Source organism: Pituophis catenifer, unplaced genomic scaffold, assembly GCF_029215685.1.
Source record: "Pituophis catenifer annectens isolate HBS135680 unplaced genomic scaffold, rPitCat1.0.hap2 SCAF_6, whole genome shotgun sequence".
Classification (NCBI taxonomy): Eukaryota; Metazoa; Chordata; class Lepidosauria; order Squamata; family Colubridae; genus Pituophis; species Pituophis catenifer.
In genome coordinates, this window is record NW_027256886.1 from 94682258 (window position 1) to 94708245 (window position 25988).

A 25988-nucleotide genomic window follows, 5' to 3' on the forward strand; every position below is an offset into this window, starting at 1 on the left:
AGGAGCGGATCGGTTCTAGCCAATCAGTTGGGAGGCTTCTTGGCTTCTCAATTTAAAGCTACGGTATCTTGTTTTTTTCTTCTCTTCTTCATCAAGTGAGCCCTGATTGTTTTCCTTCTAGCCAATCAGCTGGGACTCAGGAGGCAGCTAATAGATTGGGGGCAGGGCCAGGCAGAGGTGGTATTTATCGGTTCTCCAAACTACTCAAAATATCCACTACCGGTTTGCAAGAACCGGGGAGAACCGGTAGCAACCCACCACAGGACTACCTACAGGCTACACAATCTGGTTTATCTTTTCCTGGCCCTGCAATTCAGAACATCCAACTTTCCATAAGATGAAGCCCCTTCTTGCCCACCCCTCCAGCTGATCTCCACTTAGGTGTGTTTTGATCCAGTTTCAAAGCTTGAATTTTGAACAGTTAAGTAAGTGCTTGCAAGAAATAGAAAAATGGAAGGATATTTCACCTTACCAAGGGGGGGGGGGAAGAGGGTCCAGTTTGTGCAAATTCTATTGGTGTATCTTAAAAGTTCAATTTAAGATGAAATAAATGTCACCCTTCTCTTATTCAGCTTAATTGTTCACATAACTGGGCATATATTATGGTCGCTTTCTGTGGTAACTAGAAGATGGATGGCCACAGCTCCATTCTCCATATTGGGGCACAAAAGAGAGGAAGATCAGGTACCCTTGGGGCTAACTATGATTTAACCTAGTATGACCTGATTTGGGACATATCTCTTCCCCTGCTCCCTTCAGTCCCACATCATGGAGAGCAGAATGTACCCAGGGCCCTCTGGCCTAGCTCTGTTGCTGCCCCAGTGTCCTAAATTCATGATGCATTTGATCCACAATGAAACAAGGAGGAATAAAAATGTGGGAAGCTGAATCCCACAAAACTTGCCATTCATTATGTCATTCCTAAACTATACAGATGCAGTCTCTGAAGCAGAGGTCTTCAAACTTGGCAGCTTTAAGACTTGTGGACTTCAACTCCCAGAATTCTCCGGCTGGAGAATTCTGGGAGTTGAAGTCCACAACTCTTAAAGCTGCCAAGTTTGAAAACCTCTGCTCTGAAGTCACATTTTATGGAGCAGAATCATGCAAAGCATTTGCAAGACGGCTTTGATGTGAGCCAAGCACCCTTCCTCCAAGGCGGGCACACTGATCTACTACCATGGTGCTAGCACTTTCCCACAAGTGCGTGTTCCAAGTGCAACTACAGTTTTGTCTGTGCCAGGACTGGATCACGGAGGCAACCTAAGAAGGCCTCTGAAGCATTAGTGTCGAGTCTTCCAATGGATGTGACCGCCTTTGAAGAGGGACACTTTCCACACAATGCCTTGACCTGGGATCTGGTGATCCAAGTCCAAATGCAGCTCCCTTGAAGAGTGCCAGACAATCATCTAGCAAGGCTAAGCCTTAATGGTCATATCACAATGTCCCCTTGGTATATAAGCTCTCCATCACACTGCACAGTGACATCACAATGATGATTTCTGGCTACAAATGAGAGCACCCCCACACAAGGTTACAGTTATACACTGAACAAATTTGGGGCAGATTTAATTGAGGCCAATCAAATACTTCTGCCAAAATCAATTTGCACAGAAAGCACATAAATGACAAGGTACACCCACTTTAAGGTGAGTACAGAAAGGACAAATAAAAGGCATGGAAGGGGTTGGTTTTTCTTTCAATATGCACAAGGGCAAGGAAGGGGGATTAGAAAAACCAGCTTTCAGCAGTTTCTATCCTGCATCCCTATATACGTTTCATACTTTTATTTAGCAATAGTTATAGGAGTATCTATAAAGAAGCAAAATGATTGGGGGAATTTAAAGGATGTTTGATTGGAACTGATAGAAAATAGGTATTTGATAGCTGGGAAGGGTACCAGAATGGTTGAACATCCCAAGTGACTTAAAAGATGCTGGAATTGGTGATTTAAATTCCATTAACTGTAAAGGCAGCATAAAGCCCATGTTTAACTCTGCTCAAATTATTGAGTTTAACAAGCTTAACTCAAGCCGATTCTTGATTTATATACACACACACACATATATATGTTTTCTGAGGTTTTCGTGGGTGTTTGTATGTAGGTCTTTGGTTATTCGGGTTTTCTCCCGCGTAAAATTGGAAGTGTCTTGGCGATGTTTCGACGAAGTCTCATTCGTCATCTTCAGGCTGGTGTTTTCAGCTTCATTGTTCCTAGAAGCACGAAGCCGAAAACACCAGCCTGAAGATGACGAATGAGATACTTCCAATTTTATGTGGGAGAAAACCCGAATAACCAAATACCTACATGTATGTATGTATGTATGTATGTATGTATGTATGTATGTATATAATGTCCCCTATCAAGCCAATATGAAACAGTTGGCACAACTATAAATCTCACTGAGACAGCCTTCCTCCTCCTCTTCCTCCTCATACTTTGCCAATAGCTGGCAGTTTTGCACCAAGAACCAAGGTCCTGACCAAGTATCTTCAGTGTAGTCCTTTCCAAATGGGTTGTGACTAACATGTCAGAACAGCTGATAATTCAGGTCACTGTAATCCCAATTAATGTGGAAGGCATCCGGTTTAGATATTCACAAGCTCATTCTTGAGTGTTAACTCTTTGTGGTTCAAACACTGTAGAAGATTTGAGAGAGATGTTTGTTTGTGTGTGTGAGAAAGGGTTATAATAATAGAGAAAGGGTTATATAAATTGTATATTGAAAGTTTGAAGAGGAAGTCAACATGTGATTTTAAACCATAAAATGGTTTTCTGCTTATTGGAAGGAAAATGCAGTATTTTCCTGGGGGGGTGGGGGTGTCAGATATTTAAGGTGACACAGATTTAGCAAATGTGACTGTAGTTTGTATGAGTTGCATTTATGTACGTGTAAAGGTGAATCATTGGGGGTTCACGCAGATCCATCCCACTTCTGAACTGATTTAAAGTTCTCAGATCTGTTTGTGTCCTGCCTCATAACAGCCTGGTGCTGGAATAAGAGAATTTGGTAGGTCCCAGCTACCCACAAGGAGCTTTTAGCTGAGGGCAGGTCATAGGAAAGTGCAGACCATTGACTGCATCCTAGTAAGTCATATTTCCCTCCACAAATACTTGCACAAAATGTGGCTCAATTTTTTGCATGGGAGGAAGAGGGGTGAGAGGCTGAATGTGAAATCTAGGAAGAAAAGTGCCTCTATTGCTCTAAGCAGTATGTGGTACATCATTGGATGTTTGCAATTTTTCTATTTCACAGGAAAGCATAAACAGGCATAGAGTTTGAGAATCTAGGGTAGAAAAACCTTACTGCACGATGATAGAAATTTAAATATAAACTCTTGATTACAATAAAGGTAAAATAAAAAGTGTTTTGTATTACCTCGTCATCTTGATCTGATTCTGTTTCCTTTGGGTCCCAAGGTGAATTGCAGAGACAAGGAATATTATAACAGACAGCAGGGAAAAGAATATCAGGATATGAAAAAGGCCGAGTAAGGGAGCACAAAAATGCAAGCTAATTCATCATAGACAAAGCAAACCAATGTCAATAACAACAACAACAAAAATAGGTTAACAAACAAAACTCTTAACATTAAATGCAAATCAACACATGACAATTACTCAGAGCAGAAAGTCTAGGAACTCTAAGCAGAAGCAGGATCTGCGAAAAAAATTTCCCAGCCTTAAAAACAACAGAAACTACGGCAACTGGGAATTTGAAAAATGCTTTCTGCTGAAAGTGTGCAAAACACTCTGAGTCCAAAATTGTTGAGCTCAGAATCACTCGGCGCAGGACATTTCCAACTCGAGATGCTTTCCACACTTCTACTTTCTGCATACACAAAAACAGTTAAGACATAGGGAGTCTGGCTTCATCCGAGGAGGGCAAGACAGTCATTCCTATTGGTAGCACGTACTACTGTAACTCTTAATGTTGCTACCGGGGATCTTAAGCTGCCCCGCGGGATGTACCTTTTTGTGTGCTGGCAGGGTGATATTCAAGTTGCAAACGGCCATCTGGGGGAGACCCTTGGTGGTCTTTGGCTCTTTCAGGAAGGATAAGCGGCCGCAAGGCTCTTGGCTGGTGTCTCTGATCTACAAGTCAGTAAGACATCACACATCGGTTGGAAAGGAGGGCTCTAGTTTGCATTTCCACTACATTTAGTTTGCCAATTTAACCAAAAGAAGAACATCCAAGAATATTTCTTGAGAATAGAACACACGCTAAGGTGGGATCCCCATCTATGCCCCTACAGTACAGATTAGCTTTCCAGAGAGGTTGTGCTCTTTTCTTCCCAATCTAGGTTGCCAAAATCCAATATTGGGACAGCAACCATCAGGTCCCTCAGTTGTCCAAGCTTCATAAAGCTGCAGGAGTTGGTCAAAGTTTGGAAGCATTTTTCTTTACGCCCAACTTTTCTTCATAACAGACTTACGAGACTGCTGCCCTTTAAGAAACAAACGCCCATGGTGAATAAGACTCCTTGGATTCAGAGATGGTAACTATTTCACACCATCTTGAATGGGCCATGAGGGCTGCCTAAAAACTATCAATCTGGGGGCACCAGAAAGATCTTGGCCATTTCCAGGTTCACCGTTTCCAGAGGTGATGATGAGCACTTGGAAAGGACCTTCTGAACCCCAAACCAACAAATCAGATTGTGTCTCAATGCAGGGATGCATACAAAGAGCAGCAAGATTTAGTCTTCAACTAAGGGGCTAAGAGGAAATGCTGGAAAGCACCTCAACCATCAGCAGGAAGCTCATTCCATGCCTGGTTTTGTCACCAACCCATCTCCCCTAAGAGGTTCACGTCAAGCGTGTGAGGCACATGGAGAGAGCCATCACCAGAAATATCCCAAGCATGTCCTTTCGAAAGAACAATGTTGTCAGATCACAAGAGCTTTGTCCCCTGATCTTATGGCTTTTACCTTGATAGAAAATGGCAGTCTATTTTCTTTGAAAGCATAAAAATTAAATACAAGCTGCTGTCCTCCTTTGGTTAAAGGAGCTAGATTTCCATAACAATCCACATAAATGGGTTTTCCTTCCAAAACCTGTTGGAGAAAGAAACAACAAACCTGGATTAATACCCAAAGAATTAAAATAAATGGGAAGTGTCTCACTTCACGAATTTATTTTTCCAGGCTCTTATGAGACAGGTTACAAACTTTTGATCTACCTTTGATTTGAACTGAATTAAACCGAGGCTGATTTGCACAGGCTTCATGTCATATTTAATACATTTTGAAAGGCTCGCCCACAGTCCATCTTTACCATGAAGGCCTTTGCTGTTAAATCATGAATACCTCAATATCTTTGCTTCTTGCGACTTCTTCAAAATTCTCCTGCTGCTCCAGCGTTTTGTCAACTTTATCATCTGTCATACAGAAGCAGCGCAAATTGGATTCCACAGCATCGTTTGTTTTGGCAAAAATGACAAACTTGGCCATGTAAGGGACACATATCAATTCCCTATATAGCTGTGTGGCCAACCCAACTGTTTCAAGAACTTGATGGCAATCTGCTAACCAAAACCTAGAGAGGGGAAAGGGAAAGAGATTAGACGGACAGATAGATAGAAAGGCATAAACAATGAGTTCATTTTCATACATTTAGTTCATGAGGACATGAACAAAATAAATATTCCATTGGAATACCAATCAAATTATGACTCTTCCTCTATAATCATCATCTGTCTAGAACAGAGGTCCTCAAACTTGGCAGCTTTAAGCTATGCTGGCTGGAGAATTCTGGGAGTTGAAGTCCACAAGTCTTAAAGTTGCCAAGTTTGAAGAACTCTGGTCTAGAATAATGTGTCCTGAATGTATATGAAGAGCTCCACAGCTTTTCTTCAATTTTAATTCACTTTCAGATGCTTTTCCCCAAAACTGGAAGTGCACAAACTAGAGAGAGTCATGTTTCCTTTCTTTTTCTTATCACTTCAATTGAAGCTTGGTCTCTGGTACACATTTGGATTTTCCTCCAGAGACCAACCTTTGAGTCCTCCCAGCTTTCTTTCTAGTTGTTGCACAGGAAGCTTATTAAAATCAGAGTTGCAACACTGGATGATGGCTTACTTTTTAAGTGCTCTGTGCACAGAGGATCAACAAATGACAATCTTTCCAACTCCCTAATGGCTTTTTGTAAATGATGGAGCTGTAGTCCATGGGAGCTGCTTGGGTGATTTAGGGCCATTCTTCTACCTACCCCAGAGGGCTGCTAATGTTATATTCTATGAATATAAGAAATTAGGAACAAGGAATGCAGTTGATGAGCTCTTTGAAGAAAACCACTCAAAATTGTGGTTGCCATCCAGAATTGCATTTTGTGAAATGGGCAGCTATTAAAAAATTAATTAATTAATTAATTAATAAATATGTCCAAGTAAGTAAATGTGATTTTCCTTTCCAGATGAGGATGAAGGTAATCTGCTTTGTAACCCTTGCTTTTTGTCCTACCTGGCTGAAACATTGGTTGTGAAGGAGACACAATCATTCACAAAAGTGAGAGGGGTGGTTCCTGTGATGTCTTCCCACTGTGCTGGTGACGTGCCTCCTGCAGAAGAAGCAAAAAAGACATGCAACTCTTTTAAGAAAGAATCTCAGCTTTGGCCCAGTCTGGAATTGTGCTTCTGTCTGAGCCAAAAGTTATGAGCTCCCAAATCCCATAACCCTGAATTCCCGGTCTTCTGTTTCAGATGGAAACTGACAAAGTTTCCCTCCCTGCCTGTGGATGATGGAGACAGGCCTTGGGCAGGGAGAGAAAACACACGTGTGTGTGTGTGTGTGTGTGTGTGTGTGTGTGTGTGTGTGTCTATGAGGAGCCTCTTGGGAGGACTCAGCTCCAACCTTGAAATAAGTATAGCTGACTAAGGAGATGCTAAAACAAAGAGAATCAAACAGCTGGTAAATATGGTCTCTGGGTATCTTCCAAGACCAACACTCAGTAAGGACACCTAGAAAGTCTGGAGACAGTTTTGTGCATAGATGATAGCAAGATAGGGGAAGGGGGCGAGGGAGGGAGAGGGAGGGAGGGAAAGAGGAGTGGGGGAGAGATTCTTTTACTCCAAAAATGTAAAATATTTTAAATACTGTTCAGCAAAATGTTTAATCAGATCTCTGCTGATAGGAAAATATGTGTATCAAAGGTCAAAAGCTTCAGTCAGAAATTTGCAGAAGGAACACAGAAAATGTAGACTTTAAGACAGGGGTGTCAAACTCAACGCCCGCAGGGCCATCCTGGTCTACCCAATGCGAAGAGGAAACATGCCAACAGTTTGAGGAGTGGCGTCAAGCTAGCCATATCCACCCAGTTACCCCCCTCCCCCCGCTCCCTGAGGTCAACCACAGCCCTGATGCGGCCCTCAATGAAATTGAGTTTGACACCCCTGCTTTAAGACATTAGGAATTTAGCAGACTTCTTGGAGTTATTGCCTTCCTTCCAGCCTCCCAATGGAGTTGGGTTGGCCTGAAATTCTAACCAAGCAAGCAAGTCAGCTTCTGTCCATCCTGCTCACCCCAGTCATAGTGGGCTGGGGAGAAGCGGCCTGAGGCACCCATGACTAACCCGGGGGGGGGTGTCACACGACCATTGGAAGAAGCTGCCAGAGGGTGTGCAGCTCATCCTAAGGAAGCGCATGAGCCCTGCTGGGTCTCACCTGTGATGCTACACAGCAGTCGAAGGCTGGGTGTGGTGTCGCCTTTGTAGCCGTTGGTCACTCCTTCCCCAGAGGGTGGTGGCACTGGAATCGTCATTGTGATGGGCTTATGGAATTTCCTTCTTCTGGGCTCCACGGTGACAATGGGGCTGAAGGTGGCTTTATTCCCAAGGATCTTCTTAACCATTTCGTCCTGCACTGGTTGAGCCTATTATTAATTTGAGAAAGAGTTTTTAATGGCTATATGCATTGTTTTCCAGAAAAAGTGAATTGTCTTCTATTTTTTTTTCAAAATGTGAAGGATTTGTCTTATCTTGTCAAACTCACTAAACATATTCATATAAACTAAGCTCAAATCTCAGCAACTTAGTGACCATACAATATCTTCCAACCACAAGATGGGATTGGTTTTCTCAGGATGGTTTCTGATAGTCATTGAATTCCCTCCTTGAAGCACTATGACACCATCCTATAAATATATGGGCTTCATCAATGTTTTATAAAAATACACTGATTTATCCTCCTTTGTCACCTGCTGAAGTGTCTTGAACAAAGAACTTCTTGTGATCTGACCAAGTTGCCCAGAAAGTCCTGAACCTTAAATACCTAATTACAATCTCACAAGAGACTATATTTCCAGGATTAATTTTGGGGTCATCCCCCATGTATGAGAAGCACACATTTCTTAATATCCTTTAAAAAGCTAAGCAGCTAAGCAGGAGATACACATTGTTCACAGCAGCATATAATATAACATTAGCTTTTCCAGATCCATGAATCATTCCAGAACCTCAAAAACGGCATGTATTGTATCATTTCTGTAGGTGATGTGAAATTTTCCTGAATTCAGCTTTAACAATAAACATTTGTGACAGATATCAGTCCAATAATGCAGATTAATGCCTAGCCTTTTTTCCAAGAGCCTTGGTAGTACAGGGGTTTAAGGCACCCTGTTATTAAGCTGGTTATTAAGACCAGCTGCCTGCAATTACTGCAGGGTTCGAATCTCGCCAAGGCTGACTCAGCCTTCCATCCTTTCTAAGGTAGGTGAAATGAGGACCCAGTTTGTGGGGGCAATAAGCTGACTTTGTATAAATATACAAAAGGATGAAGGCTATTGCTGAGCACATTGTAAGCCGCCCTGAGTCTTCGGAGAAGGGCGGCATATAAATAAATAAATAAAAAAATTACTTCATGTAAATTAAATCAGTTTCACCACCAAATGGGGGGGAATCTAAAGAAAATCTCCAGGTGGTGATAGAACAAAAATCTTCTATCCATGTGTTGATACAATAAAATATACTGCTTCATCTCATTATGAATAGAGTTGAGAAGCTGGATAAGATTCAAAAGGTTAATAAAATGTTAAGAGGGAGAAAAGGCCTTGTGGGACTTTTAGGAAGCTATACTTGAGAGAGATGACCGGATGACAGCTGTAGCCTCTCTCTAGGGAAGGTCAAGAAAAGAAGTCCTGTCTTGTCTGTTCACCAGAATCCAACTGGACTGAAGAGGGGACCTTTTGTAAAGGTGTGCAGAAATGGGACTGCTGTGCTGTTGGGCCCAAATGGAGCCAGCCAGTCCCTGACTTGGGTCTTCTCCTCCATGGGGTTTCTCAAGACAAGAAGCTCCCTTACCTGGAGGCCCACTCGAATTCTTTTCGTCAATGCGCCTTCAGGGAAAGCAGCTTGGACCCGAGACAGAGTGGTGCTGCTTAGGATGCCTCCTTCCGGCCCAATCTGGTTGCTCTCTTGCTTGATTCGCGAAACCACCGCAAAATACTGAGGGAAGTCCTTGGTGACGATTCTGCAGATCCGCTTCTTCTCCAGCTCTTCCACAGTGTCCAGCTCTAGGAAAGGAAAAGGGGCTCAAGACTCATCTCCACATCACCACACAGAAATTCCTCCCCACCCCCCAGAGAATCCCTTCACCAGTGGTGGAATTCAATTTTTTTTACTATCAGTTGTGTGGGCGTGTCTTGGTGGGCGTGGTATGGCTTGGTGGGCATGGTAGGGGAAGGATATTGCAAAATCTCCATTCCCACCCCACTCTGAGCCCAGCCAGAGGTGGTATTTGCCAGTTCTCCTAACTCAAAAGTTCTGTTACTGGTTCTCCAGAACCTGCTGAATAGCACCTCTGCCCTTCATTCTGTCAGCCTCACGCTCAAACCTCTCTGAATTAACTTCGAAGCAGGCAGATTTTAGTTTTGCAAGCACTTCTTCTGTTTCTATTTTCAAGCTTGGTATTATGCCTTTTCTTAGAATGTGTTTGCTTGAACTCTGAGTCAGGCAAGAATTACACAACTCCAGAACCAATATTCTATTTAATTAACATTGAACTTTTCTACCCAAGTAAATTAACAATTTATTGTTAAAACTTTAAAAAGTATATCCAGATTCTTCAATAACAACACACCAGAAGATATTTAAAAGAAGTTGGATTTACAGTTTGAAATCACTTTCTTTGACTCCGAAGCATTGGGCAAGCACATTCGATACCGATACCCATCCAAATATATCTTAAGTGGCTGAAACTGCACAAGCTTATTAAAAAAAAATTCTGAGCCTTTTAATAACATTTGTAGTCTGCCCGACTCTTTCTGATTTTTAACTCTCCTCCTGCAATATCTGCTAGATCAGGGGTCTCCAACCTTGGCAACTTTAAACCTGGCGGATTTCAACTCCCAGAATTCCCCAGCCAGCTGGCTGAGGAATTCTGGGAATTGAAGTCTGCCAAGCTTAAAGTTGCCAAAGTTGGAGACCCCTGTACTAGATCAAGAGAGTCACATTCTGAATCTGCTTGATGTCTCGGTCCCTTTTAATATCTATCTTGGCCAGCAGATGGTACTCCACTCAGCAAAACTATGTTGGCTTTAACATTTGAAAAGACAAAGGGAGGGGAATATTTGGCAGACAGCAAAGAACCAGAGAGCTGGGAGACTGCTCAGTGCATCCGAGAGCAGGTATAATGCTTATTTAGAAATTTCTTCATTTGAAGAAGCCCTTTCCCACAGAGAGGACCCAGGCATTCTTAGAGACTCCCTAAGTAGGGGTTCAGAACAGCAGTGATGCAGGGAAAAAACCAGAAACGTTAGAGCAAGGGGCCCAAGCCCCCTGTCAATGGACCAGCACTGGGCCAAGGCATGCCAGAAATTGGGCCACGCAAACAAGCGAAGTCCCGTCTGTAGAATGCGGACTGCACCCAAAACCACGCCCCTTCTGGTCCACAGAAAACTTTCTCCACGGAACCGGTCCCTGGTGCCCAAAAGGCTGGGGGGGGGCTCCCTAATACTTGTGCTGCTTAGTGAGCCCTATCCTTGACAGAACCAAAACATCAAACACATTAAAACATCAGCATCGTGTTAAAAAAAATATCAAAAGTTGTAAAAAAAAAAAAGATAGCAAAAATTATAAGCATAGACTGTGATGGTCAAATGGTCATCCTTTGTTTCTACCGGAAGAAAATCTGTAGGGAGAGAAATCTGCTACATTTTTTTCCTACCCTTTCTTCCATGGTCCCGACCTGAAGGACTGTACATATTTTTCACTTTTGCACCATCTCAGTTCTAGCCAAGGACCTTTGCAAGGCGAGTGCCATTACCTTCATTCATGCCATTCAGGACCTCCAGGAGGTTCTCATGCTTGCTATCGTACTGATGCTCTTTCCAGGTTTCCCCGTTTTCACTCCGCAGCACGATCAGCTCTCGTTCCTTTCCTCGCATCGATCCGAAATGGGGGATTTCCACCACAACCGGACTGCATCAAAGAAAGAGAAAAGCCACTGAGGCCGGAAGGCTCCCCACGGCCGCTGTGTCTCCATGGGTCGGAAATGGGCTCGGTTTGCCATTCGGTTTGCAAGCAATTAACAACTGGCAAAGCCACGAAACCTTTCCCGCTTAACCTGCAAGTGACCGTTGGATTCACCCCAACACCAAACTGAAGTTGAAAGCAGACACGGAAGTGCTGGCAAACGCTGATTCACATGAAAACAAGAAGTTACAGAAATACATACAAGCAAATGAAAAAGAAACTTTTGGAAGTTGCTTATGCAGAAAGAGATCATAATCAGGAGATGTGATCTGGCAAGAAAGATCTGCTGTGACAATGCCAGTTTCAAGGAAAGCTGCTTTCTGCACCTGAGCTGCTCTACATCATGCAATGGATGTTAACGTAACAATATATATTTTTTTCTGCATTCATAATTTCTTCTGCTTTGGGCAAGCGTGAAGAGAAAAACACGGTGCAAAGAACCCAAATGACTGAGAATCTTATCCAGTACCTGCCTGGCCTCCTCTTGAGACTGTCCCAGCTCTCTCCCTTTCTTGGGCACGGATATCACTAGAGTCACAGAGGCCGCCATTTTACTTAGCAACTCCCGAGAATTCCCATTTGGCTTTATCTTTTGTGGAGCACAATTTAGGTGGATGGTTATGGGACAGATAAACAGAGAGATGGATGTCTTTGAGTATGCAAACTGAGAGAGGGCTGGTCCTACCCTTATCCCAAATGCAAAACTTAAACTCAGGGTTAGCATGTGTGTGTGTGAGAGAGAAAGACAGAAGGGTGAGGGTGGGAGGGAGGGAGAAGGAGAGACAGAGGAAGAGGGAGGGAAGCAGATAGAGGGAGAAGGGAGGATGAAGAGAAAAAGAGAGAGGGAGGGAGAGGGAGAAAGAGGGGTGGGAGGGAGAAGAAAAAGACGGAAAGGGAGAGAGGGAGAGAGAGTTGCTTTTAACGCTGTGCCTCCGAATTCTCTGCAAAGAGAGATGACACAGGTGCAAAATAAGCAGGCTCTGTCTCCTGGCGAAGAAGGGACCATTTCAAGCTCTCTTTTCTGCCCAGCTTAGGAACTGCCCAGAAGGGAAAACAGGGAGAGGTTGTGCAAGTCTCAAGAAGGTGGTTTGTGCTGCAGCCCATGGATTTCCCACTTTGCAGGGAGAGAAACCCTCCCTGCAAAACAGCGTCTCAAAGAAGAACCACGTTGCAGACATGCTACTTCTGTTTTTCCTTGGATGGAGATGCAGAGCTTTCTCAGCAAAATGCTCACGATGAAATCAGACAACGGAATGACTGCAACTAAAAGGCAGAAGATGCAATGAGATGCTAACGTCCTACTGAGTTCCAGGAGACTTATTCCATCATAACCACATCCTAGATGTGGGACCCACCATCATCAGGGACCCACCACTGATGTTTGGACCCTGGTTTCCGCCCATTCCTTTTATTTATTTGTTTGTTTATTTTTATTTATTTATTAAATTTGCTGGCCGCCCATCTCGCCACAAGGTGACTCTCCTTTATGCAAAATCTCCCACTGGTTTTATAGAAAAGATGAGGCTTGAACCTGGCTGACAAGGGGAAGATCGGCAAGCTTCTTCTTGGAGATGTTTTCCAACCTCCAAAGCTATTTTACAACCCTGAGATTTATTTATTCAACAACATTTATATGGCTGCCCAGATGATGCATGGTGATTCCACGGGGCTTATTATACCATTAAAATTCTGTAATATAAAAAATCCCTAAGACCAGCCCCTGGCTCAAGATGAACTCTCGAACAATTCAAATTAAATTTTGACCAGCCATGAGAGGTTGGCCAGGTTCTTCTTCCCCTTCTGGGACCATCTTCCAATGAGTAGGAACTCTGCCGTGGGCTGATGGCTGTAGCAGAGCAGCTCTCTCTTGGGAAGGGGCGTCTGCAGGACAAAAAAGCCAAGATGGGGCCACCATGCTGTCATCAAAGTTCTAGCTGTCACAATATCATGTCTGCTCTCTTCTCTTTTTTGACCATACGCTTAGGACACCCCTGTCTGCCATTGTTGTAACTTACCATGCCCAAGTTAGTGAAACTGATCAGCTACGTACAATCCACCCGCCTGGCTCTTTCCCCAAATATCAAGAAGCAGGTGATTCGCATAGTCACACAACACAGCAGTCCTGTGTAGCTGTATGCACACCCCAAGTTAGCTAAGCCCTGTCCCTCTTTTCCAACCCCCTGTAAGTAACGGACATCATAACTCAAGAGCCTTCCACCCAGAATTGCAAACCCCACCGTGGAAACAAAGCAGAGGCACCCTCTTTATTTCCTACATGAAAAATTTAATCACAGAAAGGTAAGCATTTACGGATTAATATATTTCAGTAATTTCCTACTGAGCTTTATCGGTGGGAAACAATGACAACTCATCATTTTTTACCACCACAGAGCATCCGACCATGCTGAGAACAGGCAGTGAACAGTCAATAAAGAAGCAGGACGGGACACAGATGTTCTTCTGCATTTCCAACTATGGCATCAGGAACAACGGCATTTTTAAAAATGACACTTAGGACACCATCCAATCAATTTATCCTCTTTTACAACACTGATTTTATTACTTACATGCTTAATGCCATGAGATGGAAAGGTTCTTAACTCTACTTAAATTGTGCCTTTTCTTATTTTTTTCCCCCCAAGAACAGAGTTTGTTATTCAAATTAGACGACTGGAAGAAAACAGCACCATCTCCAAGGCCTGTGGCATTTGGTAATCTAACTTTAACGTGGGGCTCCCCATGTACTGGAACACATACTGAAACACACCAACAAATACCTTCTAAATGCAATCTTTGTTGGTTAGTGTCTCTCTGGATAAAGCCCACACAGTTATGTCCATGAATAGAAACAAAACTCACAGGGAAGGTAGGACAGGGACTCAACAGAGGGCTTGGAATAGCAGGATAGATTAAGTTTCACAACTGTGGAATACCAGCTGCCAATATATTTAATGGGTTCAACTATTCTAAATATGAATTCTTTTCAGATCAGTGTAAATGGGTAGTGTCCCTGTGTGTGAATTCTAAATATAAATGCTTGTAAATTAGACACACAAACCAACACATACACATAAATGTATAAATTATATACATATATTAATTATAAACATTTAAAAGTGTGTGTGTGTAGATATGCAACTAAATATGGAAGAGCTAGATTGGAGATAGTGAGGCATTTATGGTAATATATGGAACAGAAGCTCCTCCTTTGCTGATAGAATTAGCCAACCTGCCACTCCTCATCCTTTCAAGGATTGTCTGGCTGCATTCACTCTCACACAACAAGTTTCCCCAGGCTACTTAAATATCTACCCTGTTTCCCCGAAAATACGACCTATCCTGAAAGTAAGTCCCAGCTTGATTTTTACAAATGCGCCCAATATACTTACAAGATGACCTTCTGCCACCGATAGCCTCCCACCGGCCAATACGCTCCCACAGAGAGGGACTCCTCAGGGTGTCGTCAGCCAAACAATGTCAACTTGCGACCCCCAGGGGGAGAGCCTTCTCTGTGGGGGCACCTGCCCTCTGGAATGAATTGCCCCCAGAGATACGTATGATCCCGACCTATGTACCTTTCGCCGTGCCCTTAAGACTTTACTGTTCCAACAGGCTGGGCTGGCTTAAATAATGAATTTTAATGGGTGTTTTAGTTTTTTAGTTTTTAATATAAGGGCCAAATTATTTAATATGCTTTAAACTTTTTTTAAATTTTATGGAGATATGTGTTTTATTGTGGCTGTGCACCGCCCTGAGTCCCTTGGGAGAAGGGTGGTATAAAAATTTAAATAATAAAAAATAAAAAATAAATAAATAAATAAATAAATAAATAAATAAATAAGCCCTACCCCCCAAAATAAGCCCTAAATAAGTTCCTGAAGGCCTCTGACAGCAAAAAGGAGGGTGGGGGTCGGGGTGTGACATGTGCACATGAGATTAGTCAGTGGATGACATCCCCTGAAAATAAGACCTGGTGCCTTTTTTGGTGGCAAAAAAAATATAAGACAGGGTCTTATTTTCGGGGAAACACGGTACATAATATTTTTTTAGTTTTAATTGGGGAACAGGGTTTGGGAGCCTTGAGCATTCTTCAAACCCAGCCCATTCCATTGGGTTCGGCTTCATTGGTGAGCAGCCTGTAATGCAATCACCAACCCAAACAAGGAGGAGCATCTTCCCAACTGGGTCTTCTCCCAAGAATTTGAATTATATGTGAGGTCTTGGCAAAGAAGCTGGGAGGGGGGGGCTTTTCTCAGGGACAAAGAGACAAAGAAACTTGGGAGTCTTTGGAATGCAGGAAAAGAGCAAAGGCAGACACCCACACCCACACCCACCCCATGCACCAGATTGCAGGGTATATCTAATAGTCTTGCAGATAAGTGCTTTAGCCTGGCAAGATTCTGTCTATTGATGAGCAAAACAATGAAGGAACTACTCAACATTTCTTTGCTTTGAATCAGAGTTGTTCTTGGTTCTTTTGGCCTGACACCATCTTAGGTTTAAATAGGGCCATCCTTGTATTACAAATATTACTTGCTGAAAATGAGCCCATTTTGGCCCATCTTCTTCCCCCACAAACTGAGTTCGAAGCCTTGTCAATAATTCTATCAGCAAAATTAAAATAAACACGTGTTTTGGGTGGATCTTTCTTTTTGAAAGGTACAGTTGATGCAGCCGAGACTGTAAGGAAAAGCTATTCTTTAAAAAATTAAGAAAAAGCACAGAACTTATGAAAGCAGAAATGCTTGCCGTGAATTCCACATGCTCAAAGCACAAGATCAGGTTGAACAGGAGCAGTGTTAGACTATCATCATCAAGCCATTATGGTTTCACTGCCTGTGAGATTTAAACCAACGGGAAGCTTTTGCTGTAACTGTCGTAGGGAATGTAAAAGAGATGGGCATGATATCAACACACAAAACCAGAAAAAAAAAAGCAAGTCAAAACCGAAAACAAGAAAAGAGCCGCAGACGTTTGAAATCTTTGCTTAGAAAGAGCCTACCCAGTGAATTTGGTCCCTTGAGGCCCAAGCTGCAGGATTCGGCTAACCAGGCTCTCGCCCTCAATTAAAGGGGGAGGATTGGTGGGAAGATGCAGTTTACTAGTAGCATCCATGCAGCAGGAAGAAAAACAAGAGGGGTAATTAGGAGCCAGAGGTTGACAGCTACAGTATGCTTATTTGCAGGTTAATTCTTCTGCTCTTGGAGGGCCGCAGCCAAGGAAGAAGGAAAGGTGGAACAGAGTGTTTCTTTAGAGAGACAGGGTGTCTATGGTCACGGATTGCTCTGCACACGAGTGGGTAGCACTGCCAAGGCTGACGGGACCCCATGGCAGAGGGAGGTCTCTGCTGAACATCCTCCTTTCCTCCTTCCATCCCATCCCACCTGTTCAAGAGACGCTCCCTCTGGGCTCCATGGGGAGTTGGCCTCCAGGGAAGCAACACAAGTCACAAACAAGTCAACGAACACTCAGAGGGTGATCACAACAGGAAAGACAAGGATCCAACTGATTAAGGAGGAAAAGCCACTTGAGTGATTGGCCCAGAGGGCCACTTACCCCAGGAACTGTGCCCCAGAAGGCCCCATCTCAATCAGCCGGCTGGCTAATCCTTCTCCTTCGACCATGGGTGGGGGGCTGGCCAGCTTGGCTCTCTTCACCAAGCGGCAAGTGATGCGGGTGGGAGCCGTGCACTTGCGTGGCGGGATGATGATCCTCATGCCGTGGTGGCGGCTGCCACGCATGGAGCCCCCCCGGGCATCCACCATAAAGCTGACCAGAAAACTGGAAGAGGAATGGGCAGCGTCAGGAAAAGCTGGGATGGAGCAAAAGATCTCTAACATCAACCTAAAGCACTGAGAAGGAACAGCTGGCCCCATTTGGGTGCAGGTCTTCTCAGGAGGAGGTGACATTGAGCCCACCACTCTGCTCCCTGGAGCAGCCAAGACCATTGAGGCTGAATTTGGATAGGACTGCAGGGGCCTCTGTGGCTTTCAGGCAGCTGATTTCTCAGCAAAGGGTATAGATAATTCTTTGCATGAGAGATTACTTGGAGGAGAAACAGCAGGGTTTTTTTTTCTTATTTTGATCACATGATCACATGATACCATGGCTAAGGATTGCACAGCGTCTCCCATAGTGAAATTATCAGTGTATGATTCATGCCTTATCAGCATGAGCAATTAATCATTTAACAATTCTTTATACTCTATTTCTTCAGAAACTTATCAGAGCAACATGCATGTGTGACATCATTTTTTTCCCCTAAAAAAAAAGGCTTCCTGAAAAAAACTTTCTTTTTTCTTTTAAATCTCTCATCTTCAACCTGAACTTTGTGTTTTACTGCAGTTCCTCATAGTTGATTTCTTAAAGAAAGCAGCCAACTTTGATCCCATTGCTGCCCCATGAAGGATGTTCTGGCTTTCTTTTGAAAAATTCTTCCAATTCTGCTGAGCTCAGAGGACAAAAATAAGACCTCCTTGAGCCACGTGAAGTTCCTGGTGACTTCTTGGACATCCAGGTGGGTTTCCTTAGTGATAAACGACCCTTAGGAGGAAAGAGGTTTGCCATCTTCAAGACTGACCTTCATCGTTCCAGGCTAGCCTGCAATTCCCCCAGGATTTCCTGGTGACTGTCCTCCAGGTCTTACCCTAGTCCAGCCTGAAGACCAGGCAGGCTGATGGACCAATGAGCCAGACCAAACAGGGCAGTGCAGCTGAGAAGAAGTTTTTCTCAAACTGGACATGGCAGAGGTGTGAGGCTCCACGAGCAAGTTATAGCTTTGTGTGTTCCCTTCACTCCTCTCAAATGGAATGGGACACAATCAGCTCATTGGCCATGAGATCCATCTAACCCTCAGGCTCTGCTGGAATTAAATACCATTTATTGAAAGAGGCCAAGAGTGCTCCTATGAAAGCAATGGCAGACCACTTCCACACGGTTCCTCAGAAAGCATCATGGACATGTCCAGTTTCCGCAGTCCATTCGCCCTTAGAGCTGCCTCTACAAAATAACTGCAGCTTTCATTCCGCCTACTTCAAAGACGAGTTTAAACTGCTCTGGGTTGGTTGGTTGGTTTCTTGCTTCCTTAACTTGCTTTGCACATTATTCTAAAGCAGGATTTGTTTGTTTTTTGTTTATTAACTATCCTTTCTATATTTCCAGGCCTAAAATCTCAATGTGATTGTAGATTAAAAAGCTGCTTCCTACAAATTCTTGATTAAAAAAAAAGGCTGTGGACCAATATTGAATTTATAGAAAATGGAAGCATGCCAAAAAACCAAAAATCACTCTAAAAATCTGGTGCTTTTCTCTGACCATTTGGCTTAAACAACACTGTTGATGCTAAATTGAATACAGGCATGGTTAAGAGCTGATCATGGCTTGATTTTTCAAGCTCAGCAAGTACCTGGAATGTGCAACTACGGTCCCCTAACTAGAAAGACCACAGAAGCAAGCTGCAGTTTGATTGTTAATTATTTTAGGAATAGTTCCTTTCTCTGCCATAGATCCTCACTGGCAAATTCCACCAGATACCAGACTTTAGCAATTCTTCTAGTATTTCTGATCAAAATGCCCAAGACCCTTTGTTAACTAACCTGTTTATCAGCCCTCCTAGACATCAGACAAAATTTTTTTTTTCATGCAGTTTGTATAAATGACATTAAGAGTTAGTGACCATCTAAATCATTATAAGACTAATGATATGAGTTACAGAACAATTTTTAAGGCACAATAATAAAGACAACAAGTAGACAAAGGAGGAAAAGTCTACAGCAGAAGGTGGAAAGACTGGAGACGCACTGAAACATCTACAGACATTGCAACTGGGGAGGAAAAATAAAATAAACACACAGAGAGGCAAAATGAGAAGTCACAGACAGCATCATCACCTTGAATCATACTGTGGGAGTGGAGAGGAATAGCTGCAAAATAATTTAGAAAGCAAATTGGGGAAAAATTAATATGAGATTATTAGAAGCAAGCAACAAAAATGTTGATCATAAACAAAGGCAGTATAACAAAAGCAAAGCATTTCAGTTTGGTCCTAGGTGGTGGAGAGAGAGATGGGGGTTATTTCCCTGTTTTAAAAGCGAAAGAGATTATGCGATAGCGATGTACATTTGGCTGAAATTAAAACCTTTGCTCAAAAATTGGATGGAGATGACGACCCATATTCTGGCATGGGATAGGAAAAAATTAAGGATTGTTTTGCATTGTGCAAGCATTCTTGGAACCTGGATTATGTTAAAGGATGTAACGCTGATGGCAGAGGATGTTCAGTTGGTTTATGAGAGCAAGTATTTTAAATGTTTGAGAATGCAAATTATCTGAAACAATGCAACACATATGAGGGCATATATGTTTGATTTTGTTTAGCTTGTTGTTTGATCTCGGGCCCCTATTGGTTGAAACTCCCAGCTGATGGTTTATTGAGTTTGCACATGTCTAGGAGAAAATACAGTGCAAATGTTCAGGATAAACTGCATTTGCAGCAAAGCTCTGAGATCCTACCCCTTGCATCGATTAGCACTGATTCTCTCTGCTCCTGTATATCTTGGACCTAGTGCAGAGATTAAAAGCATTTGCTGCCAATTTCAATTAGTCACACTTACGGTTTCATCTGAATCCTAAATCATGGTTAGCCTTAAAAAGTACTGTGGAAAAATCCAATAAGCATCCAATTAAATGGAAAAAAATAATAATAAGAGTGGTAGCAGTGGTGGGATTCAAGTAATTTAACAACCAGTTCTCTGCCCTAATTATTTTTTCCAATAACCAATTTGCCAAACTGTTCAGAAAGTTAACAACCGGTTCTCCCGAAGTGGTGCGAACTGGCTGAATCCCACCACTGGGTGGTAAATGATCAAGAATTTTGAAGGGCTATAGAAAGCGTTTAACTTAAATCGCACAAGGCCAGAGACAGAAAAAAGAAACAAGTGGCCCAAAACTACAAACGTTGACTGTTTGGATGCCTGGATACTAGGAGTTTCCAATTTCTAGGGGAAAATAGTGAAGGTTTAACAGTACAAAGCCACTAAGACTTGACGTTTACCTGTGCGGGAAAAACTAAGGGATTTCAGATATAGGAGTTACACTGAATGGTTTAATGGACATGCTTGAAGGGGAAGGTGAGTGCATTCTTGATAGCCAGCAACGTGGGGCCTGACAGCCATTTGGGGACACCAAGGCCCCCTTTACCAGAACACTTTACAGCAGAAGTCTTCAAACTTGGCAGCTTTAAGACTTGTGGACTTCAACTCCCAGAATTCTCCAGCCAGCATGGGAGTTGAAGTTCACAAGTCTTAAAGCTGCCAAGTTTGAAGACCTCTGCTCTACAGAGTTCCCATCTTGTATGGCCAAGAAGTATTTTCCCAGCTGGTCTTTGGCGTCTGATGTGCAAGTTTTAACAGCTGGTGCTTGGGCAACCATTCTATGAACTGGCTGGTTAATCCTTTCGGTGGGAGTTATTGGGAAGGAACGATACTCGCTTGTGGCCACGTCTTTGCCATCTCGCACAATTCACAATTGTTTAATCTGTTGTGGGAATCTAGAGATTTAGCAGCCCCCTACAGAGATAAAAATGGCCTTTCTATGCTGCAGGAATATTTCCTAGCTAACATTTAAGGGGAAGGGAGCAAAGTATTCTCAGTCGGAGTGATATGAAAATAACTGCCCCTTTTCAAATGCAGCTGCCCAATCCCTATTTCATGCATGTTGGATGCATCAGCTAAGGAGATGACTGTCACCATATTAATAGTACCACAAACAATGTTGACATTTGGGGGAACCAGAGAGTTTATTCTAGACTTCTGTACTCCTGGAATGAATTTAAATAAAGCTGTCAATTTGGGATAAGCCAGTAAACAAGACTGACAACGATTAGGAAACGTTCCTGAAGAATAAAGCTGTACTGTGTATCTTTTTAAAAGCCTCGTTCATATTTTGATTTGGTGGTAGGAAGATTATTTTGCTTTTACCTCTAATTATAGATACACTTTTGAAGGGAAGAAGAGGAAATGGAAGCTACCTTGTAATTACAGCAAACATGTCTAAACATTTAAAAATAGTCTTCAAAAACTTTGAGGGGATTATTACTAGCATTTGAAAAATATATCTTCTTTTTTTGGCAGGCATAATATATCTTTCAACTTACTGGGAAATCAAATCATCTTAATCTTGCTTAAATGGAACTGAAATTCATGGAACTTGAGCTGTTTTGTTGACACGTACCTATTTCTCTGTCATGCACCTAGTCTAATTAATTATCAATGCTAATTTCTTTGCAACAGTGAATGCAACTGGTGTAGGTATGAAAAAGGAACCCTTAGATTAGATGTCAGTCTCATAAAATATCTGTCTTCCATAATGTACTTCTAAATCAAAACAGTGGACTAAGAGCTTTTGAGCTCAGAGTTATTCGTGGGGGCGGGGGAGGCGGTGGTTGAGCTCCAGTCCTCTTTGTGATCCTATACTGGTGTGCTCTGAACCTCCCTCTCTACTGATTCTGGCTCACAAGGCACATAGAGTTAAGATTATAAAGCAAAATCAGCCACATCCATGAGCAAAACAGACACATCTCTACTAGCATATGAAGCAGTTTCAAGGTTTCTTATTAGTTAAAGGAATGGAGTCAGAATTTGCATCTGTATTTGTATCTATCTATCTATCTATCTATCTATCTATCTATCTATCTATCTATCTATCTATCTATCTATCTATAGATATACATTAAATGAAAAGGTTCTTCCATACATCCAAGATGAAGAAACTCACAACTATTTCAGTTCCTCCAAATACACCCAGTTGAGTCATGGATGAAACATGTTTACAGCATTGTGGATTAGAAGGAGAAATGTTTTGACTTCTAATCCCAAATTAATCTCAGAGCAAGATAAGAGATTTGGCACTGATATCAGGATCGCCTAAAAAGCTCCCTATTATGGAATAGGACTTCCCATGGCTTTCAATGTTTAACTGAAAAGCCATCTCATTATTTATCTTGATATGTCTCTCTCTTGCTCTGGGCTGTTGAAGTGGTGCCCAAGCTCAGGTCAAAATAATCTTTTAAAGATATTGGTTTCATTGTTTTGCTATCAGAAGCATCAACTTTATTGCTAGGTTTCCTGTTCTGTCTCTCTTGATTACTTTAAGCTGTTCTAAGTGTTGGTAGCAGCACAATGATGGTGTAGATATTCAATAACAATAAATATCAAATTCCACAGTTGGTATGGAGGAAGTGTATGTCAAGGAAGGTCACTGTGAATAGGATATTCCCTCTTCTCCAAGCCATTGCCTGGTTTCACCCTGAGTGAAGTACCAAACTACTTACCCTGAGTGAATGGGGCTGGACACAAGATTAACATTATCCAAGGTTTCTGCAGCCCAGCTGTAGTGCCGGAGGGAATCCGAGTCCACTTCTCTAGGTAATGTCGGGGGCTTCAAAGACATGGCCAACAAGAAACAATTAATTCACCCAAGAAATGAGAAATATTCTGTGCTTTATGACAATCAAATTCTTAAAACAGAACTGAAGTCCACAAGTCTTAAAGCTGCCAAGTTTGAAGACCTCTGCCTTAAGAGGTCCTCTGGAAGAAATGATCATGGTTATTGCCACTGTTTTACATTTGATGGATACTTTGCCAGCTTTACTTACATGGTTAGAGCAGGCTGGCTCTGCTCTTAGTGTTGTCTGCCACCTTTCCTTCAAAGAAATCTCCGTTCTCCACTTATCATTGTTGTAACACTAAGGTGACTGTGTGACTAAGGTGACTAAGATGACTGTGCAGCCATTGTCCCCCAAATCTCTGGGTTGAATGGGGTTTTGGAGCTACATCTCCCCACGCAATGCCCAACCATTTCCTTCATCCATTGTAGTCAGAAGATGAATGAAAGGGGGACAAGTGATTTCATTCAAGGCTCTTGCCCAGGAATCAAACCCCGTCTGTGAGCCAACTGAATCAAACTCATCAGCAATTGCTTCATTGCAATATCATCCTATAAGAAAATGGATGCCTCACTTATAACAACCTGTCAATTTTAAAAGGCAAGGGGCAGATACTCAATACATAGCATGCCTGGCATGAGGCGCAGGCTTCTCCCTTCCACCTCTCTTGATAAGCAAGAGGAGGGAGATTCTGAGTTTCTAATGCAGATATTCTGCTATTTCTCAGAATGCTTCTTTTTCTGCATCCCGCGGGGGTGGGGTGGGTGAGGTGTCTATTAGCCAGAGAACTTACAAATTCAGATTGGCTATAGACACTTTTCATGCTACTGGTAGGTCCAGATTTGGTGTTCTGTCAAAAGTGGAAAGAAGAGGCAGCTCCACCAATTAAGTAAAAACAACAAAGTCAACCTGAAGTCCGGGCGAGACATCTCTGAGGAAATGGAGGAGGAGGAACGTGGGCAAAAGGCCTATGTCAGACCAGAGTCTGCCAGGTAGTGGCAGAGCTTACTGTAATGGCGGCCAGCGCTCTTGGAACTTGTGCAACCTCACAGCTAGCTCAGCTCTTAAGTCTGATGGAACTCAGGATCTGGGCAGTTCCTGAATCAAGATGACAGCCAGAAGCACACCACTGGATCTCAGTACACCTAACAATGGGTGGGCCTTCAACTGCATAGTTGTGGCCACTATCTTCACTGTACTGATCTCCTCCTCCTGTGGACGCACCATATTCTGGGTAGCACCGCTACAGCAATCAGATATGTTGCCTGTGTCCCGATGCCACAGCCCCTATTTTGTGACAGTATAATGCAGTAGAAATGTGTGTTTAATTTAGCAAAAAAAGGCCAGCATCTTGTTATTTAGCTGAAGTCTTCCATGCTGGCTACCAATTGTAGCTATAGCTTATTCAGTGGCCTTCCTCCCTGAACTACAGAAAAAAAGCATTCAAATTCCACAATGTCTTAAATCAAAGGGACATTTCACTACAGATGTGATTTCAGGATATAAACAGGAGCCTTATCTTTGCAAACTGAAGGCAATACTACATAAAATGTACAGGTATTCTGCTTAATTAACCCTGTGTTTAGTCACCTGGCATCCATTAACAATAATAACAATCTAAGAATCTGAATTCTAAGCATGGGCTCCATTGGCCTCGGGCTCTTTCTGAACTTTGATTTCCAGGGGCCCTGCACTCTGAGGTTGTTGGGAGCTGTGGTTCAGCAATGTTGATTGCTTTTAATGGATTAATTGCATCAACAGCTGACTGATGCATTAGCCTAGAATTCAAATTTCATCTTTGATGCAAATTGCTTGTTGTTGTTTTCTAACTCTACACAGCCATGGAAGGTGGCAGTATACAAATATAGTAAATATATAAATAAAAAATTGGGAAGGCCGACAAACTGAGAACTTTTCAACCTGGAATTTATGAAGAATCATGGACAGTCACGGAAATGGGGTTACCAGCTGAAATTCCTAGCTTATAGGGCATTTTCAGTTTGGTACTCCATAATTTATGCCAAAAAACTTCAAGCCTTGGTATATATTATGGTCACTTTCTGAGGTAACTAGAAGATGGATGGCCACAGCTCCATTCTCCATATTGGGGTGCAAAAGAGAGGAAGAACAGGTACCCTCGGGGCTAACTATGATTTAACCTAGTATGACCTGATTTGGGACATATCCCTTCCCCTGCCTCCTTCAGCCCCTCATCATGGAGAGCAGAATGAACCAGGGCCCTCTGGCCTATCTCTGTTGCTGCCCCAATGTCCTAAATTCATGATGCATTTGATCCACAATGAAACAGGGAGGAATAAAAATGTGGGAAGAAGCTGAATCCCAAAACTTGCCATCCATAATGTCATTCCTAAACTACACAGTCTCTGAAGCAGAGGTCTTCAAGCTTTAAGACTTGTGGACTTCAACTATGCTGGCTGGAGAATTCTGGGAGTTGAAGTCCACAAGTCTTAAAGCTGCCAGGTTTGAAGACCTCTGCATTACTGCAATAAGAAAATAAAGAGGAAACATCTTGTCCATCTTCTCCTCCCCTAATCAGCTCAGCTAAAAATTCCAGGAAGCATACCCAGGGTACGCTGACTGGTAAGGATGGCAGCCCCAGTCCAATCAAGCTGAAGGACTGCAAAAAGGGTGTATTTAAATCCCAACCCCCAACCAGAGTCATAAGGAACTCACCGTGTCCTTTGGTGGCACCAGAAGTTCTTCGATCATCACGCTGTCCCGGGTGTAAGAGCTTCTATTCAAGGTGTACGACCTATCCGAACTGAAGGAGCGGAGGCTGGTTGTATTTACAATTTATCAGAGAGTGTGATGATGAGGATGAGATGAACAAAAGAAAAATTAATTCATGCAACTTCCAGGGAGTAAGCTCAAGCTCCTAAACCACATGTAACTGATGTGGGGGAGTTTAAAAATGCTACAAGTGCAGTTTTGATGAAGATTTTAGTGATTCCCTCCTGCCCCCATTGACAAAATCTGAACAGTTTCATCATTTATTCTGGCAGTTTCGTTTTGTCAAAGGAAGCCTTCGTATATTGTCCCTCAGCAGAAATTAGGAGCTGT

At 42.7% G+C, this 25988-nt stretch overlaps 1 protein-coding gene across 1 annotated transcript in view; it reads right to left on the reverse strand.

The window, feature by feature from the left end:
• ANK3 (ankyrin 3) overlaps window positions 1-25988 on the reverse strand; it is a 181742-nt gene that overhangs the window by 31744 nt on the left and 124010 nt on the right. The window contains exons 25-35 of the mRNA XM_070944945.1: window positions 25602-25704; window positions 22794-22900; window positions 17021-17245; window positions 11256-11410; window positions 9293-9504; window positions 7659-7866; window positions 6460-6556; window positions 5308-5536; window positions 4930-5055; window positions 3971-4093; window positions 3378-3404 (exon numbers count right to left, since the gene is read on the reverse strand). Of these exons, the coding sequence (XP_070801046.1) occupies window positions 3378-3404; window positions 3971-4093; window positions 4930-5055; window positions 5308-5536; window positions 6460-6556; window positions 7659-7866; window positions 9293-9504; window positions 11256-11410; window positions 17021-17245; window positions 22794-22900; window positions 25602-25704 (1612 nt within the window). The remainder of the gene's footprint in view (window positions 1-3377; window positions 3405-3970; window positions 4094-4929; window positions 5056-5307; window positions 5537-6459; window positions 6557-7658; window positions 7867-9292; window positions 9505-11255; window positions 11411-17020; window positions 17246-22793; window positions 22901-25601; window positions 25705-25988) is intronic.